This window comes from Osmia bicornis, chromosome 11, assembly GCF_907164935.1.
Source record: "Osmia bicornis bicornis chromosome 11, iOsmBic2.1, whole genome shotgun sequence".
Lineage (NCBI taxonomy): Eukaryota > Metazoa > Arthropoda > Insecta > Hymenoptera > Megachilidae > Osmia > Osmia bicornis.
The window spans coordinates 3978424-3995306 of NC_060226.1; the positions used below are offsets into that span (position 1 = coordinate 3978424).

General features: G+C 33.5%; 1 protein-coding gene across 2 annotated transcripts in view; it reads left to right on the plus strand.

Annotated features, from left to right (window-relative positions):
- The window catches only part of LOC114880945, a 170735-nt gene extending 155290 nt beyond the window's left edge, over positions 1-15445 (plus strand). The window contains exons 3-7 of one of the 2 annotated variants that reach the window (XM_046287798.1): positions 2831-2951; positions 4229-4410; positions 8173-8265; positions 12536-12627; positions 12782-15445. In XM_046287798.1, coding sequence (XP_046143754.1) covers positions 2831-2951; positions 4229-4410; positions 8173-8265; positions 12536-12612 — 473 coding nt within the window. In that variant the 3' untranslated portion in view covers positions 12613-12627; positions 12782-15445. The remainder of the gene's footprint in view (positions 1-2830; positions 2952-4228; positions 4411-8172; positions 8266-12535; positions 12628-12781) is intronic. The other variant, XM_046287799.1, reaches the window with a different exon arrangement.
- Positions 15446-16883: the final 1438 nt, after the last annotated feature.

Genomic DNA, 16883 nt, shown 5'->3' on the forward strand with positions numbered 1-16883 from the left:
ATTAATCATGTCTAATTATTATACAATTGTCTACGTCAAAGAGGTGAAACGAACCCTTCAGGTTAGGGTCGAAAAATCCACTTAATTTGAAACTTAGAGTAGAATCCCCTGTACATCGCGTGTTTTATAAGTCTCGATAAGTATGCAATATTTATCAAGTCATGTAATACTTTTACATGTCCCGGGTAGTTTGAAGTGACGTCCAATGAGGTAGAGTGATGTTGCGTGAAATAATTCTTGAAATTGCAACGCGACACGAAACAAAGGCGCCGACTTGATCGAATCGAAACCAACCTTCTATTTTTCCGTCCGCTTGAGTTTCATTCATAATTCGCGACGCGTTAATTAATATCGAATCGTTCTTTGTAATAATCAGAAAATGCTTCTCGTTGTAATTAGTTTATGTACAATTGAGAAGAATTTATTCACGATATAAATTGGATGTTTGCTTAAAGGACTTTCGTAGCAAGTAATTATGAAGTAAATTAATTACATTTCGTTGATTGACGCAAATATTATACAACAAATTTTGGCATATTACATTTTATTATTCTGTTTGTTATTTAATTAAAATTCAATTATGAATTGACAATATTTAATCGATTCTATACTATGCTGAAAATTATTCAGCAAATTACTTTATCCATCTTTCAATCAACTCGTGACGCATAAATAATGCATACAACACAAGAACAATACTAGTTTCGTGTATCATATTTGCTAAGCATTCTCACGCGACAAAATAGGTAACCACATAATTACCGATACCTAAAGAGAGATATTTCATTGGTTGGCAAAGGTGACAAACAAGAAAGCAAAACGTTTCCCCAAGAGATGGTAAATATTTGCTGCGATGAAGTTGGGACATCGTGTCTTGGGAACAGATTAGTTTGCCGATAAACAGGCGAGTAACTGACGGCAGGGAAGGGGAAAAATTCTGTGCACCGCGACTTGCAGTCTGTAGGTGGATAATTTAAAATTCTAACTGGAAAAAGTTAAACATCGCTCGACGCCGTTTGATTCCAACGCTATTGACTCACTGCCGGTTAAATTCATCGACCCTATCCAACCGGTTGTTTGGTTTTACGTGTTCAGCTCTTCGATGCTCCAGTGGAAAAGTTACGCCCATCGCGGCAGTTCTCTGAAAAGTTCACCTTCCAACAGTAGACCCCTACTTGTCTTGAGAATTCTGACGTTTCAAACTACCCGCTGAGGTGAAACTATTTCAAATTGCGAAATTCTTTTTCTTATCTCAAAAGTTACACGGGATTCAGCAGATGTTAAAAATGATGCAAGGAAGGCTTTGTGACACAGACACAGAGCTTACTTTAACCCCTTTTCATTCAAAAGAAGATATTTAACTGGGTTAGCGATTGTTTGATTTATCTTCTGACGCGTTATTAAAAAAAGAAGAATATCATTAGAAGAAGTGTCGTAAACAAATCGAATTACTTACTAGTCAAGGTTCCAAAGGGTTTCCTAGAAGTTAAGCATCGCTAATAAAAGAAATTTCAACCTTGACATCAACTGAGAACGAGAGTACCTACTGAAACTAGTTCATTGTGATTATGTATTGTCATTGTGATGGATATTTTAAATTAGGAAGAACAAGGTTCAGAGACTGAAAAGGAGGTTAATGAAGGTAACAAAGAATACAATTACGAGTCGAGAGCACAGAGAAAGCTTTTTGAATCAGAACTGAAATAGTAGGATATTTATTCAATGCAGAGCAATTTTTGCAGTACACAATAGATCAGATTGAAAAGGCTACACATTTTCTGTTTATTGTTGCAGAAAATTGAAAAAAATTTTGTCGAAATTGAATAAGTAAAATAAAATTTTCTTAAGTGGGTATCAGAAGAGTTAACCAAATGTCCAAGCACATAAAAGTGGTGCAAAACATGCGTTTAATTTCTATGAATGAAACTTTCGAGAATTTTAATGCTTTCCTGTCCGTACGGTGCAGAACAGTTCGGTTAAAATGTTTCAACTTGTTTCATTAGAATGGTACAAGTCGCGAAGCAATTCCGTGTTTCTTTCCTCCCTCGAAGTTTCATTTCAACATGAAGTCAAGCCGCATCTTTGTCAAGTCTAAGAAAACATTGCTCTCTTACAATGGCTTAAGTATTTTTAATTAAAGTTATACGATGTTTAAAGAAACCAGTAGCTATTTATTTTCAAAGCTATAATAAGTAGGAGAAAATTAATTTTCCTGTACTCTTGTTTTCTAAAATTGCCAAATTAAAGACACCACCTAGTGTTTCGCTATCACCTTATTCCGACTTTCACCATACATAGCTAGAATTCCTTGAAACAATGTTCAGTTTAAATTAGAATTGACCGTAAACGCGAGATGTGGAAAAAACGAACAGGTGCGAGCGAAGGATTCGATTTAGAGCTAATGGAACGTACATGTCACAGACTTTCCTGCAAGAAAAGTAACGTAAAAAGTATTGACAGTTGCATTTGTGTGCGCCCTTAGTTTCGTTCTCTTTACTCCTGCTTGATTTTCTTCCACGATTTTCTCAATATATTATTTCCCTTGCTACCCGAACAATTAACCCTCGAAAGACGGACCATGGAGAGAGCCTGCAATTTTAATTTAATTTTTATATTATTTTCATTTTATAAATTTTAAACCGTTTAGAACTCCACTTTGTTAGAATAACCCACATTATATCCTTCAGCTTTTTGAGATAATCAAAAATAGCAATCTGGTCTTATAATAAAAACTGTGAAAGATCTTCTCATGATTTCATAAACAATGAACCTTATCTAATTATTAGGGATTGCATTACTTGAATTAAACGAAACTTCTCTTTTATTCCAGCAACGGGAGACAAATTCGATCTTTTGTACAGAAAGAAGACCATAGATGATAAGGATGGAGTGGAGATAACGTGTATGGCAGAAGGGCTATATCCACAACCAACTCTGGATATATTCATCGTGTAAGTACTCTAGAAAGCTTACCAACCCCTCAAGCATGCACTACAGTGAACTACCCAATTTTCTGATACTTCAAGATCTTGATAAAAACAGATTTTTGCTTCCATTTAATAAATTAAACGGTCTATAGACTACACATAGTGTATCGCTTTTATCGTGCCCTGTGTGTTTCTCTCGCCACTTCAATTTGTATTAATCTACTACTGTATTAATCTGTATATTCCGAGAAATCAGTAAGTAATAATTTTTTCATTTAATTATGAAGAGTAAAGAAATATGTCAGCAGAAGCATAGTACGTTCCAAGCACGACAAATAACAGAGGAAAATGGAAAAAGCTCATTATGTTTTCAGAATGCTTATGCGTTTTGAAGCGTTATTCAGCTGTCAGCATCCATAATATTTTTAACGTGACACGATGTTACGATAAATAAAAAAAAAAGGGAGAAAAAATAGAGAAGTGGTCGAAAGTACCAGCAATACGAACTACACGTAATAACCGTGAAAGCTTTTATGCTTTCGGTTAAATGTCGAGAGAAATAATATTTCTTGTAGCTGTTGTAACAATAAAAACTCTTTTACTCGGATGTATTACAGTAATCGAGATGTATAGAGGAAATATGACTGATAAAAGGGTTCAAATGAAAACAGAAGTAAAAGTCTTATTGTAACTTCACAAACCTCTCAACGATAACAATGGAAACTGTGAGACAGTCTCGTGTTATCTGTAACAATAAACTCGAAACGTACAAAGCGGGAACAGTGACAAAGCGAAGCTTAAACTCTGCTAAATAAATATCTTTATCATTTTAATCGTTCATTATGTCACCCTTCGTACAGAAATATTTAAAACTCCAGTTATAAAAACCATTAATTTGATTAATTGTCTACTATTTGGTCGTCATCTTCGAAAATTATTACTTATTGAAATCGAGACAATGACAAAAATAACATTTCTCGTCGCGACAATAAAATTCGTCCTATAATACCAAGTGAAAAGGTAGCTTAAAAGTGTCATGGTGTTGTGACACTAAAAGCTATGATTTTCAATGTCACACGAAAGCGACATGAAATTTCGTGTGATGGCAATAAAAGTTGCGATTTACCGTCACGTGAAAACATGCTTTTAAAAGCAATTCGAAGAGAAACGCGCAAAGCGTAGAACAGCAACAACATAACGTACGTCGGTGAAATAATATTAACATGCTCAGTCGACATATTGCATGATATTTTGGCTTTAACGTGACCATGATAATTTTGCAAACGTCGCTTCTATTGCAGGGGTGTACCGGAAAAGCAGACACCGAAGCCCAGCGTTACGCTGCGTGACGATGGACTCTACGATATCTTATCACGAATGGCCTTACTGGACGAAGATTTACCGGAAGCAGCGATTGTCAAATGCTTGCTCGGTATACCAAAGGCAAACTACAATGTATCCCAGCAAACCGTCTACTATCCCGGTTAGTATAACGTACTTTTAATCTATCCTATTTATCTTTGTTTCTATCTCTCTGTGGTCCTCTATTTTTCTCCGTTGTCCGTCGATTGAAAACATTCTATGTTCGATCTTTGTCGTGGTATAAAATAAAAGAAAAGGATAAACGTAGAGAACTGCTAGTTAGCATTTAAGTATGCTATGATTTTATTAGAAATATTGTAATTATACTGATCGTGAATATGCTTGAAGACTAAAATTAAATTATATCACAGATATTTTGTGAGAAAATATTATGTTGTGCAATTTAATTCCATAGCCTAATATCAGAAATTATAGATTTAAATCAACAATATAACAGCTAAAATCAATTAAGTAATTTTAATTATAGAATAATAATATTTTGAGTGAAACAAATATTTACTTAATGGAGGACATGTATTTGAAACCACAACGTGCTCCAAATTTCTGAATGCCAGTATACATGTAATTCTATCTCCTCTGTGCACTATACATGTTTCGTAAATGTGTTATATATGTTTAAAAAAAGTAAACGTTATCAACCGTTTGTAAATTCATCCCTGTGTAATTCGTGTAAAATCTGTCGCACGATATTCTAGGAAAACGATTTCTTTCTTCCGGTCACCGAATAAATCATCCCCTACCAGCGCGCCACAGCAATTCACGTATTTTTCTTTTTTTTTTCACGAGTCTATCTTTACGCGCGCTAAACCGTAGCGCTCTTCCGCGTTTCCGCTTCCACGAGGTAATATTGCGACGCTACGTAACGGACTTCCGGCACTCGGTCCTGACCGGATTAGTTTTTCGCATAGAGCGGTGATAAAACGAAACAAGAAATAATGACACGTACAAGTGCAGCATTCTCAACGACAAATTTGTTAAATGACAGAAAAATTGTGTAACAGTATTTTACAAAATACTATAAAGTCTGTCTATCTATTATCTACACCGGGACAATAGTTTTAAATTAATAAAACTCTCATGATAGAAGTTACAGTCGCGTAAATTTTCCCTCGATAAAAAAAACTACGAAAACTATCATATCGTAACAGAAAATCCGTAGTATCTTTATCAGAAATTTAAAGTTCGTGAAAATGATAAAAATCCAACTTCTGTAATTTCCTAACTTCAATCCAGAATCGCGTAAGAGTATAGCGATTACCTGTTCCCTTTTTAAGAAACTAAATAAGAAGGTCATTTCATAAAAATTGAAACTTCGATGGGTTTTAATTTTGAATCTCGAAGCCATTTCGAAGGTCTTCATCTCCTTCACAAAGAAAAGCGATGAAGTTAATGTGATTCAAGCGATCTTACATTGAAAAATTCAATATTGGAACCCATTTCAAACTCTAATTATTAAAAATAAGGGTAGTTAATTTGTACAATTTAAATTTTAACCTTTCAATTTGCTGCCTTACATTATTAGTATAATATTAACGCTATTAAAAAAAAAAAACAATTTGTATCACCGATAACCCCCTAAGGCATTCGACGTGTTAGAGAACGCGTAAGGTTAATTGCCAGTCGATTGGAGTTTACGTACACTTGCTCCACTGAATCCTCAGTCTCGCAGTAGTACGTATCAATAATAAGCGAGCCCCGTGAAAGTTAGCGAAGCGAATCGCGATGCTTGTCACGCGCGGACCCGTCGAATAGACTGGCGCAAATTGGCAAACACGTGGAACGAACGGCTAACGAAGAATCCCCTGTAAAAGCGTCACACCGTGGCTCATGTTTCAGCCAAGACACCACGGTGTGCTCCCTTTTCTATCCTTCTCTTTCCTCCAACGCCTTTGCACCGGTTTTTCAGATCTTCAGGAACTTGGAAAATTTAGTTCGCGTAGAGAAAATTGGACGATAATAGGCAAGGCGTGCTGGTTGGAAGCACAAGCAATTTAACCTGTGTAATTTAGCCCTTTTCCTTCGTCTCACCGTAAGTTGTTGCAACCGAATGAGGCTTGAAACCCTTCTCCGGGCAAGATGATAATCAGGCAAGAGGAAGGACATGGCTACAAGTTTCACCGCAAAATACCTGACCGTCTGTGAATAAACGCGATCTACACGCCAGTCCTACTGTTTGATCCTTTGACGTGTGGTATCCTCTTAGGACCTTGCCCTTTGAGCCCTAAATGTCGTTGTTGGAATGTCATCTTAGGGACACAAGACGTTGCTTGTGACGATAATGGCAGACGTGTATAATAAATTATAACGTCTAATTAAGGAAGATTCCAAGGCTGCTTGGTCGCTCGATGTTGCGGTTAGAATAATGATCAGGAGATTAGAATCGTTCTTGTGGAGCTTTATGTGAACCTTCGCCCATTTAATACTGGGTCACTTTTGATCTACGCGACCTTTTATGTTACGCGACGAAAGCGAAAACAGTCGTTATTGACCGGTTTAATAATATTTTATGTACATCGTGTACGTGTAGATAGTGTTTTATATTGGAAAAATAAATTTAACACGTGCATAATAAAAATTCAACTAAGGATAACAAATAACCCGTTATCGGCCTATCAGGTCTCCATTTTCAGTCGGTCCTTCGATGGTTAATGGAACATCATACGAATATTTGAATGCATGCGCATACTAAATTTGTTTATAAACTGTATTTTTATTTATCGATTTTGTTTGATTTATTAGTTAGTCCTTTATTACGTTTGTGACTAACGATCCAAGTTTTTTAATGTTCATTTCGCAATGCAATTCATAAAGTAAAGTGTACACACCAGAGGAATCCTTTCCATTTGTACATAAAATCTCTCAACGAGGCCACGACAGAGATATGAAACTTTTTTTTTGTTTCTTTCATCCTTCACACTTTCTTCACTTCATTCTCTTCACCTCCATTTTAACAATAACACAAATTCACTCTAAATTTAAGAGTATAAATCAGCCATAATTTGTAGTTAAAAACAGACAGACTCTTTGCAGTAGAAACTATGTTACAAATTTACTATTTCACGAAAATCTATGTATAATTATGAAAAATGTTGAAACTTCAATTTTATGGAGTACAAATTGCCAAGATATTTTTATACACTGAAACCTTTGGTACATTTATCCCAATAATAATCAATTTGGAAAGAATTTTAAAAAATATTTAACCAGATATATCGAGTTGTAAAATAAACTCGAAACTCCAACGAAATCAATTTCAATGAACAAAATCAGATATATATTTACACTTCGATACCTTTATGGCTGAATTTATCGTGCATTTACATGCATGAAATTGAATCATATTTTCAATGATTTACAAAATATAAATAAATTCAATATCGTATAAATTATCAGAGATCATTTCTGTTCCCTAGCTGTGATGTACGACCCGAATGTAAAACGTTAAGGTTTCTCTGTTATGTACTTTTCATGTTCCAATTACTTATTAAAATCATCAAATATAGTGAACCTTTATCCGGATGATCAACTTAACAGTTGGAATCCTTAAGTATCCAATTATTAAGAATCAACTAGTCGAAGATTTGACCAGTGGAAATTAAATTTATAGAAATTAAGTTACTCTATTCAAGAATAGGTGTTTCTAAACCACGATAATCAGTACCATTTCAATATCACATGAGTATATTCATAGTGGCTCATTATTAATTTGTGCCGGATAAAGGTTACAAAATGTAAAATGCTGCGATCCAGTGAAAACTAATAGCGCGTTTGGCTGCCTCCGTTTCTAACATTACTACCCAGTTCGTAAAAAATATCTATGCTTACTACTTGATGGACGCGATATGTGGTGTTTATTGTGCAGGAACGCCTACTACTACTGCAACTACAACAACGAAGCTACAGCACAAAATGGAGATCCAAGCGCCAGACAACTCAGAGACTGGCAATGGTGGTGGTAAGGCTTGTAAATTTCTCCTCGTCTATTCACGATATCACCACCATAAGCCACTATCGTTCATGAGATTTGGAAACTTTAACAAGATCGATAGTGTTGTCAATTTTGCGTGCGGGATTTCGATTTCTTGATACAACCCCCTTTACACACAACACACACACACACACACAGATACGTTCCACACTGATTCGAACGATTGAAAATCGCTTTAGAACCTCGAGGTCACGGTTTCTTAGAGAGGAATCTGAAGAACGCGACAAGAAGCACGTGGTTTTTTACTCTCTTGAACTGATCGAGCTGAATGATTCGGCTTTGAAAGAGATTCACTTGTACCGAAGAAAACGATTTAAGTTTTAAAGCAAAGTTGGATGTTTTGGAAAACTTCCAAAAGATTATCTACCTCGGTTTATGTCTTTAGGTTTAATATTAAAGTAACCTCAGTTTAGTAAAAGACATTTCTTTCTTGGGTTAATTAACCCTCGAATGGTGTAGTCAGATCAATCATAACCCAGTCTTTTGAAACATGTTATGCAATGATGCTTTCACCTTTAAATACCTAAATTTTTAAACAAACTACTTCATACATTGGAAAAGTAGTATTTAAGGAAATAATATATTTTAAATGTAGAAAAGCGAAAGGATTTATAATTAATTTTTAATTGGAAAACATATGTTGGGTCAACAAAGATCCGGCTGCCTCATTCAAGGATTAATTAGTGTTTATTCACAGAAACTTCGACATCGAGAAAATTTAATTAATCATGATTTGAGCCTGAGAATTACTTATTTAGCTGGAATAACGAATATTTTGTACACTGTATACAGTCTACAAGCACTCAAGCATAATTTTATCCATTTTACAAACATAAAATCTCCTAATGAAACAGTACGTAAATTCTTGTACATGGTTATCTAGATTGTTTTGAAATAGTTAGCCTCCTAATTGCAAAAGCTTTTGAAATGTATTTTAAGTACGGAACTATGTAATATCGTACACGTGAATTTCATTTCAGCCCGAAATTTCATTCGCTACGAACCACATTTCAGACAGCTTGTTTTTGGCATCATGTTTTCTGCACTTCATTGCACTTTTGACACTTGTTTTCTAATAATAAGACACCTACATTCCTCTGATAATTTTAAAACTGTTAGTCACAGACGCCCTGAATTTTATTCTGTCCCCTTTATTCGATCTCTATTTTTATCTCTGTTTTACAACTTTAATAAACCTTATATTTTCAAACGTAATGAAAAATTAGCTAAAATTCCTTTTATAAATGAATTCATACCTAACCCGAGTAACGTAGATTGAAAATATCCTTCGCGTTATTAATATAAAATAATATCCCTCTGCAATATTTCGGCTATGTAATAAAATTAAATTTCATTCTCTATAAAAAACGTAGAGATAATGAAAGATGAACCAAAAGCTTTGTTCATAAACAGATTTGAACAAAACTTTATTGCAACATCATTAACTTTACTACTATAAAGTAAATTATTAGTTACAGTATCATTATTAATAAGCGTGCAATACGCCTCAATATTAACACCCACGTTCTGCATTGATCAATAAAATATTTATACACTAATTACGATGCTTTCGCTAACAAACTAACTAGTGTTTGTGCACCCTATGCAGTGGTAACGCATCATAATTCCTAGCCGTAGTAAATAAATAAACACCGCCAGATGGTTCCAACCTGCTTTACAGTGTAACTGCATTTTTCCCATGAATATTCTATCAGGATTAATGTTTACATAAATTTACTAGTAAAGAGAGTTGATAAAATCAATAATTCCTATTCTAGAAATATACATAGAATAAAATAGTTTACTTTGAAGAAATAGAAAATTATATAAAAATCCCTAAAGTGAAAATCAATATTTTTATACTCATCCGAATGAATACTTTATAATTAATTGCCCAAGGAAAGAGTATATATAAAGTAATACAGAGCTTGTATAGAAAAGTCAGAAAGGTTAAGGGATGATACGAAAGATTAATCTTTTCACTGATGATCGAGCGTCGTTGAAGGATAAGGTTAATAAACTAGCAACAGCATAACTTCTGATTCAAGAAGATGAAGAGAAGCGGTATTTCCCCTTGAAGCTCATTAACTGGCATTACTACGCCACGCTAATAAATAGCCAAAGTTGAGGTTGCGTTGATACCTTCTCCTCTTACATACTGCTGCACGAATTTCCTCGGTGATAAGCTATCAAGCACTTCGTCGATCCATATCGTCGGAAATACGTTAAAGTTTCGGGACTCTCATCAAAAGGAAACTGCGTGTAACTTTCTTTCCATGAAATTTCTAATTGAAGATAGTTTTATATATAAAAAAGAAAAGAGAAACGAAGACGAGAAGAAGAATATTAATCGGAAACTTTTACCAATCCAAAGATTGTAAAAGTATTCGAAAAAGAGTAAAATAATTGAATCGAAGGACATGAAAAAGTAAATTAAATTTCTGTATTGAGATGAAAGTTGTATAATAGAAGAGAATATAATACACCGTGATCACAAATGTGTTTCATGCAGAAAGGCGAATTTATAGGTATTAATCTTGTTTAAGAAGTTCCTTTTGCTTCATTGCTTTCCAGAGCGGAATAAATGAAATGCGTAACACAGACAAAAGACTTCGGAACTTAATTTGTAATCGTTATTAGGTTAGCACGATCGTACGATGCAGCCAACAATGTACACTAATTAACTGTGGAAATTAGACCTCGTTTGCATCAGATAGCAACGTCGGTGAACTATTATCATACATATGCTCAACTGCTCGGAATCAGCGGTATTCAATTTGAACTACCTCCTACGTTCGCGATTATGGCTAATATAAAATTGAAACGTAAGTGTTTCCATATGAAATGCATTCTACAGTAGAATCAATAAGTTGAAGAACCGTACATGTTTAAAAGCCATATTCTGAGATGTTTTAAGAAGTTAATGTGTAATTCTATTTGTTTTATACGTAATTTTGAGACTACTTGAAAATTACCAATTGTAGCGATTGCCTCATAATACTAGGTAGGATAATTCTAATGAAAAAGACGCCATTGGGAATATTCCAACAAACCTATAGCCACTATAGGTTTCCCTTTTTTATTCGATAATTAAATCGCGCAACCCGGCGCAAAAAATAAATGTTTCAAGTAATGGAAACGGTTTCCAAGGTAATGGAGGAAGTTATAGGTAGAAGAAGAAAGCTCGCAAATAAGAAAGTAATTAGGCGAAGAAGGAACGGGAGTTACATAATTCTTATGGCTAATGGGAACTCCCTTTGCTGACAGGGGTGAGAGAAGGAGAGATAAAGGGGAACCGGCACAGTTTGCGGGACACACTCCCTTAATTTAAAGACATGCAGTTTACATTAGCCGCCCATGACTTACTTACAGTACCACCTGTGTACGAACAAGTTACATTGGCCCTCGCCTTTCACGGTACTCCTTATACGCGGACTCCATTCACACGGTGTTTTTCATTCGCGGTCAAAGGTATGCTCGTCAAAAGTATTTAGCCCAAAAAAGGTTCGGATATAACCTGGGATACTATGTTTAAGGAAGTAGATAAATCGTATTTATGAGATCGTTAATTGTATTTAAAAAAACCACTAAGTAATCAAAATCACGTAAAGCAAGGGGCCATAATATCGTAACATTAAATCGTCGTATATCATACAACTTTTGGCAGGATAGTAATCAAAGCTTAATGACGTCCGTAAAAGGGAAATGATGGTATTCATGACTGTAGTTTCCGGTACGCAGATATTTTCCTCAACTCATCAAAGTGTTTATCGAGTATCGATTAACAGTTAACCGGAATAGTGCTTAAAATAAAAATTTATGCAAAGTGCAAGCCGATAGCAATTGCGACGTTAATAAAAGAGAAGAAAGGATGTATATGTTTACGATTAACGCGTTACCCATTAAATTGATTTCAGTGATTTTCCGTTCACGTGTACTAAGATACAAAGCACGGATTTTCTTTTAATATGATTAAAATGATTTTAATGAATGGATTGAATTTAATGAATATCATATATTTACAAGATTTATGTTAACTCAGAATGCATAAATGGATTTTTATTCATTTCTTTGTAGACGAATGTTTATGCAAAAGTTGTTTGCATACTATTATTGTCTGTCTGGATTTAATTGCATACTGCACTGATAACTATGATCACTAGAGAACTTGATTAGATTTTATTTCAGAAGATAAATACTGCTCGATTCTATTATAAGATTTGTGATTTGATTACAGGGAATTTCACTAGTCGATTGTCAATTAACATCTTCCTCATCTTGATGCATCTGGCGCTCGTCAGTATGTTCAAGTAACCATTTGTTTTCTAGGTAAGTAACTGAATTTTTTATCGCATAATCAATATGCTTTGGAATCAAATTCTTATATATATACCCTGTTGAGTGTAGCTACAATTTTCAACTCTCAACAGGAAAAATCAATGTTCCTATAAAACCATCTGATGGAATAAACATTTGATTTCAGGTTGCCGCCTAAAGGAAGCCCCAAGCGACTGGCAAATGCTTGTCAAGAAGACCAGCCATTTCGACCTTCTGTCTTGTTAAACCTAAGGACACTTAGCGACAAACATCGTGTGCCCAGATTAAGCGTGGTCTCTTCGTAAATTCGAGAAGTGAACTTCGTCGAAATTAAACCAGCGTTCATGTTCATCGTTTGCACCAGAAAGTCCTGTTTACGAACTTATTCATACACAAGCGTACCCACACACATGTACGAGCTGTTTAGAACGTTATTTGTACTTGTAATGAAATTTCTAGTTTACCGGTATTGTAACTAGCGTGACCGCGGTTTGAAACAAAACATTTAGGGTAGAACCTGTTGAGTGGATTAGAAGAAGGAATAGAGAAATATGAAAATAAAGAGAGAGAAATGAAAGCCAGCTCAAGGGGTGATGTGTAAATACTGTTCAAAATTTGATCGTATTATAGTTCGAGTCATATTGTAGACTGTGTTTGTTACTCTTCGTGTTATGTCAGATTTATAATATATTGTTTAAATAAATAAGATGTATGGAACTTTATATATATACATGCGGATATAAATACACAGATATAAATATATATGTGGACACGGGGAAGGCAGAAGATCGATTGGATATATTGATTATACGTAACTTGAATGTGTAGTTATTTTAATACGTGTAAATAACTGCGACAATATGCGGTGTTAAGATTTAATTACGGCGAAATTACGAAGATTATCTAGAAAAGGCGAAGGATAATGCACTTGCTTGATGAAAGTGAACTGTACAATTTCTGCAAAGGATATGTATATTATTTATCCCGAAGAAGCATCACGATAACGACAATGAATGAAAATAATCTAATAAAAAGATAGGGAGAAAAGGAGACACTGTCTATGTATTAGGTTGTTGCATACTGCTGGCAATAGCATACTATTGGAAAAACTACTGGAAATTGAATACAAAATTTGAAGAAAGCAAAGCTGATGAATGTACTACACTGCACTAATTTGATGAACTTCAATCAGAAAATGTAAAACTCTAAAGGAAGCTTATAACCAATTAAAATAAGCAATCTCAACCAATTAATTATTTTGAAGCTTTGGTTAATGAACATTATCTTTAACACTGCTAATAGTTGTTGGAAGTTTAGTGATTAAGTAGGTCATTTCGTCTGCAACAACTTAGTACTTGAAACTTTACGCTGATAAGGTCGGTAAGTTTAATTTATCGATTAATCGTACTGAAACTTCGAACTCACTCAGGTGTTTTTATCGTTCTAATAATACATAAACGTCGAAAAAGTGATTAGTATTTAATTTAAATTACTATTTCATCGTTCTGTGAATATATATTCTATACCAAAGATAATTTAAAAAAAAACCCCTGATTGAACGAAAGTCGGGACTGTGTGCACACCAAAGTTCGCGTCTAATTAAATTAGGCCTAATTTTTAATTAATATCTCGCTATTGCATGTAACGAATGACTAATAACGTTTATAAAAAAAAATTCTGATTCATAAAACGATGTGTCGTATTTAAAAAAGAGAAATATCCTTTTGTAAGCCTAATAATGTGACGTATAAAACATGTTTATTTTGTGTCGCGTGACTATTAACACTTTGATGGCCGGTATATTCTTTATCTAATTTTTATCTAATTATCTAAATACTAATTACAATTAAAAAATTAGGGAAAATTAATTTTATAGCGTACATAAACTAAAACTCATAAATATAATTCTATTTAAGTGTGGAAAGAAGTTTAAATTTGCAAGAGTCAATTATTCCGTGAAATGTGCGGTCGTTAAAGTGTTAATAATTCATTATTGTATCATCTGATTAATAAGAAGCAAATCTGAAATTATTCATACCTACGACTAATAAGCGAGAGAGAAAAAAGAATTATAATAGACGTTATAGTTGTAAATAAATTGTCCTGTGTAGCTCTTCTAGTCCTTCGTACGAAAAAAGCCTATCAGACTAAAGAAAGAAAAACGAGAATTCTGTATATAATTTCGTGTACGAGAATTCTAATTATACAGATGGCCGAAAGGAGGTTTTCACGTTTGTAAAATTAAATACAATTCAGTACCGAGGAGATCCATATTGGATCTATCAATGTTATACATTTTATGAGATATCCGTTTCCTCCAGAAAAATATCTCGCCGTTTTTTTTCTCTTTTCTTTTTTACTACAATAATAAAAAAATGTTGAGCCGAATACAATCGTATTGAAATTTATCTTCCGGACGATAATTTCGGAAACTTATAAAAGTGTGCCTAAAATTAATTAGGGTAGCTGATCATTTTTCCGACAAGTTAAAATTATCTCGTTAGCATGCGATTAAAACTTGATCTTTCAGCCTTTGATGGGTTTTCTTAATTAGTTTAGAATTTCAAAACGGCGTTTCTCTCTTCTATTTTCCTCAGTTAGTAAAACTTCATTTTACTAAGGTATCTTTCAAACTTTTATTTGTTACCACTAATTTTCCTGAAGATAAGGTGTGTGATTTTTATTATTTAAATTTTCAAGCTTATTTTATGTATGTTTTCGTGTACAAGTATTATTGTAAAACCCTAATGTTTTTAGCAATCAAGCCAAAAATCTGTATTGGAAAATGTTCAATACACTTTGTAATAACTAATAAATGGATTCTATTTCATTTCAGTAGTTTTTTTCTGTTTATTCTCTTTTCATTTCATATCTTTTGTAACTATATCATATTAGTATTACTTGTAATTTTTGCTAATGTTCTATCTCTATGAAGATAAACGATTAAACAACGTGATAGCGTGATCTAAAAAAATTATATTACTTTCCATAGAATATAGGCGGTAAATTAATTAATCTGCTATGAATACTTTCCAAATAATAATATTAGCAGCGAGAAAGACACTGAATCATTTCCGTTCAATTTGGTGAACATGCAAGAGCAATGTTCATAAGGAGTGCTTGTAAATAAGAAAAAAAAAGTAAAGATTATGTGTACGACGATAATTATTGCATTAATTGTAAGAAACATTAATTAAAAGAACTACTTTTGTTCAAAAATTAAAAAATGATTTAACCGTTTGAATGCCATACAGCTCGATTGCTTTTTCTTCAATTTTAAGAAGGTGTCAGAGAATCATTTTTAATATTAACATCACTGGTGTAGCTAAGTTGGAATTATGGTGAATTTGATACCCTTAAAATATGCACTGCCTCTCCCTTTACATAAAAAATTACAAAAATAAATAAAAAAACATAATAAGAAACTAAGTAAAAATTTATCAACATTAAACACTTGACACTTTTAGTCAAATTAACTAATACATTCCAGAGAAAAAAATCTAGTTACACCAATGAATAGCACGCTTCTAATGTTACAGTACTAAACATCAGCATTTCAACAATTTGAGTAATTTAGAACGTAAATTGTTAAATAATTGGCTGAATGATATTATTACTCATGGCACTCAAACGATTAAGATATTGGATGAAATTAAGCCTAACACCTAATTATTAAACCTCCGTTAGCTTTTGCATCTGTGTATTTTGAATGATCGGTACGATGTAATTTTATACAAAACCTTGTCTCGATTATTTCTGTAAATAACGCGTAAATACACTGCATTCATTTATGGATATAAAAGTTATAACGAAATTATGAATGCGAATTCTTGAAGTTAATGATCGATTAAAGAATATATTAATAATCATCTCGAAACTAATTTATTAAATATATAATTTTCTATTTTTCAGTTTTCATATGTAATTATACCATTCACAGGAAAAATATATTTTAGTAAATGTATCAATTTCATACTTGTTTATAAATAATATTATAATTTCTCTATTTGCTCAACGTTATCGGTATTCAATATTTATTAAGAGCCCGGATATACGTTTGCATACTCGATCACAATTAGTAACCACGCATTACACGAGCACGTGACCAATTGTATTAACGCCGTATATATTGTAATCCATATTGTATATATTTGTGTATAAATGCGAATGAAAACAACTATAGAGATAGTTTACTTCGTACTAAATATAGACGCAATCGGTGTTTCACGTATGCAATTGCATTTACCTGATTTACTATTATTTCTCAT